At 50.3% G+C, this 1673-nt stretch overlaps 1 protein-coding gene across 1 annotated transcript in view; it reads left to right on the top strand.

Annotated features, from left to right (window-relative positions):
- EMH_0019430 (Tyrosine kinase-like (TKL) protein, putative) overlaps window positions 1–1673 on the top strand; it is a gene marked incomplete at both ends in the record, with an annotated part of 4606 nt that overhangs the window by 436 nt on the left and 2497 nt on the right. Inside the window, 4 exons of the mRNA XM_013501360.1 lie at window positions 268–354; window positions 577–669; window positions 892–1035; window positions 1394–1452. Of these exons, the coding sequence (XP_013356814.1) occupies window positions 268–354; window positions 577–669; window positions 892–1035; window positions 1394–1452 (383 nt within the window). The remainder of the gene's footprint in view (window positions 1–267; window positions 355–576; window positions 670–891; window positions 1036–1393; window positions 1453–1673) is intronic.

Raw genomic sequence — 1673 nt, 5'->3', positions numbered from 1 at the left:
CCCTAAACCCTAAACCCTAAACCCTAGCCCTAAACCCTAACTTTAATTCTTAACCCTAAACCCTAACCCTAAACCCTGCTCGCAAGCCTAAACCCTAAACCCTCATCCTAAACCCTAACCCCAAACTGTAAGCGATGAGATGTAAAACGAAACGTCGAGAGAAGCGGGGGGTTGCCGGCGTGTGCCTGATGCTGCTGCTGCCGCTGATGCTTCTGGTTGTTGCTGCTGCTGCTCCTGCTGCTGTTGCTGCTGTTGCTGCTGCTGCAGTTGAACCGGCTGCTGCTGGAGGCTAAGCGGCAGCTGGATGCTGGTCGCTACCGCCTGCTTAAACAGATGAAGCTCCTGCTGGCTGAGGTGAGCCCCTCTGGTGGGCTATGAGGGTTTAGGGTTTAGGGTTTAGGGTTTAGGGTTTGCGCGCGGTCCTCTGGGCGGGCAATTCCAGCACCTAGGGTTTATCGTATACGACCTGTAGCTCTTTTTCTCGTGCAGTAACCAATCCATGCCTAGGGTTTAGGGTTTAGGGTTTAACGTTTAGGGTTTAGGGTTTAGGGTTTAGGGTTTAGGGTTTGCTCGCAGTCTAATTCTCCCTTCAACAACTTCCACCAGCTGAGGCGGGGGTACCGCCTGCTGAATATGTTGGGCCGGGGCGGCTTTGCTGAAGTCTGGGAGGTGACGTGAAACCCTAAACCCTAAACCCTCATACTCTAAACCCTCAAACCCTAATCTAGAATTGCCAAACCTGAGCATTAGACCGTTCTCTCCAGTGGCGCCGCATCTCCCCTTCTGACGGGTCTAGGGTTTAGGGTTTAGGGTTTGGAGCTTAGTCTTCAGGGTTTAGGGTTCAGGGGCTAGGGTTTAGGGTTTAGGGTTTAGGGTTTAGGGTTTGTTCAGGTATTTGACCCACTGACATGCTCCGTAGCAGCAGCGAAGCTGCATGTGCTCTCCTCTGTCAAGCGAGAAAGAGAAAGATTAAAAATTGTGAAGAGAGTGCAAAATGAAATAGAAATACACAAAGATATCAGGCCACACCCCCATGTAACCCTAAACCCTAAACCCTAAACCCTAAACCCTCGGGCGAAAACCCAACGCCGACCGATCAAACCTGAATATCAACCACAAACCACAAACATAACAGCCAGACGAAACCTCCAAATATAAACCCTAAACACTAACCCTTGTACTCAGGCGTTCTAAGAAGTTCGGTGGTTAGGGTTTAGGGTTTAGGGTTTAGTAATTTAGGGTTTAGGGTTGAGGCGAGACCTACAGGACCTCGGGTCTACGATACCTCTGTAGGATATAATGATAAGAAATTTAGCTTAAGGGTTTTGCCGCGGGCAATTGGGGGTGTTAGGGTTTAGGGTTTAGGGTTTAGGGTTTAGGGTTTGCGCTGCAGATTGTAGAAATGAAGGCTTGCTTTGAGATGGGCAACGATGTCCTCGCCAGCATCCTCCAGTTCTGTGAAGGTCCTAACCCTAAACCCTAAACCCTAGACCCTAAACCCTAGACCCTAAACCCTAAACCCTTGTTCAGCAAGCCACAGCATATGGCAAACACAGCAGCACCAATAGTAGCAACAGGAGCTGCAGCAGCAGGACCAGCAGCAGCACCAGCAGTAGCATCAATAGCAGCAGCAGGAGCAGCAGCAGTAGCAGCAGCAGTAGCAGCAGCAGTGA

This window comes from Eimeria mitis, genomic scaffold (genome assembly GCF_000499745.2).
Source record: "Eimeria mitis Houghton genomic scaffold, Emh_scaff677, whole genome shotgun sequence".
In the NCBI taxonomy this organism is placed as follows: Eukaryota; Apicomplexa; class Conoidasida; order Eucoccidiorida; family Eimeriidae; genus Eimeria; species Eimeria mitis.
Note: the sequence above shows the minus strand (reverse complement) of the source record. Positions and strands in the feature narration are given on the sequence as shown.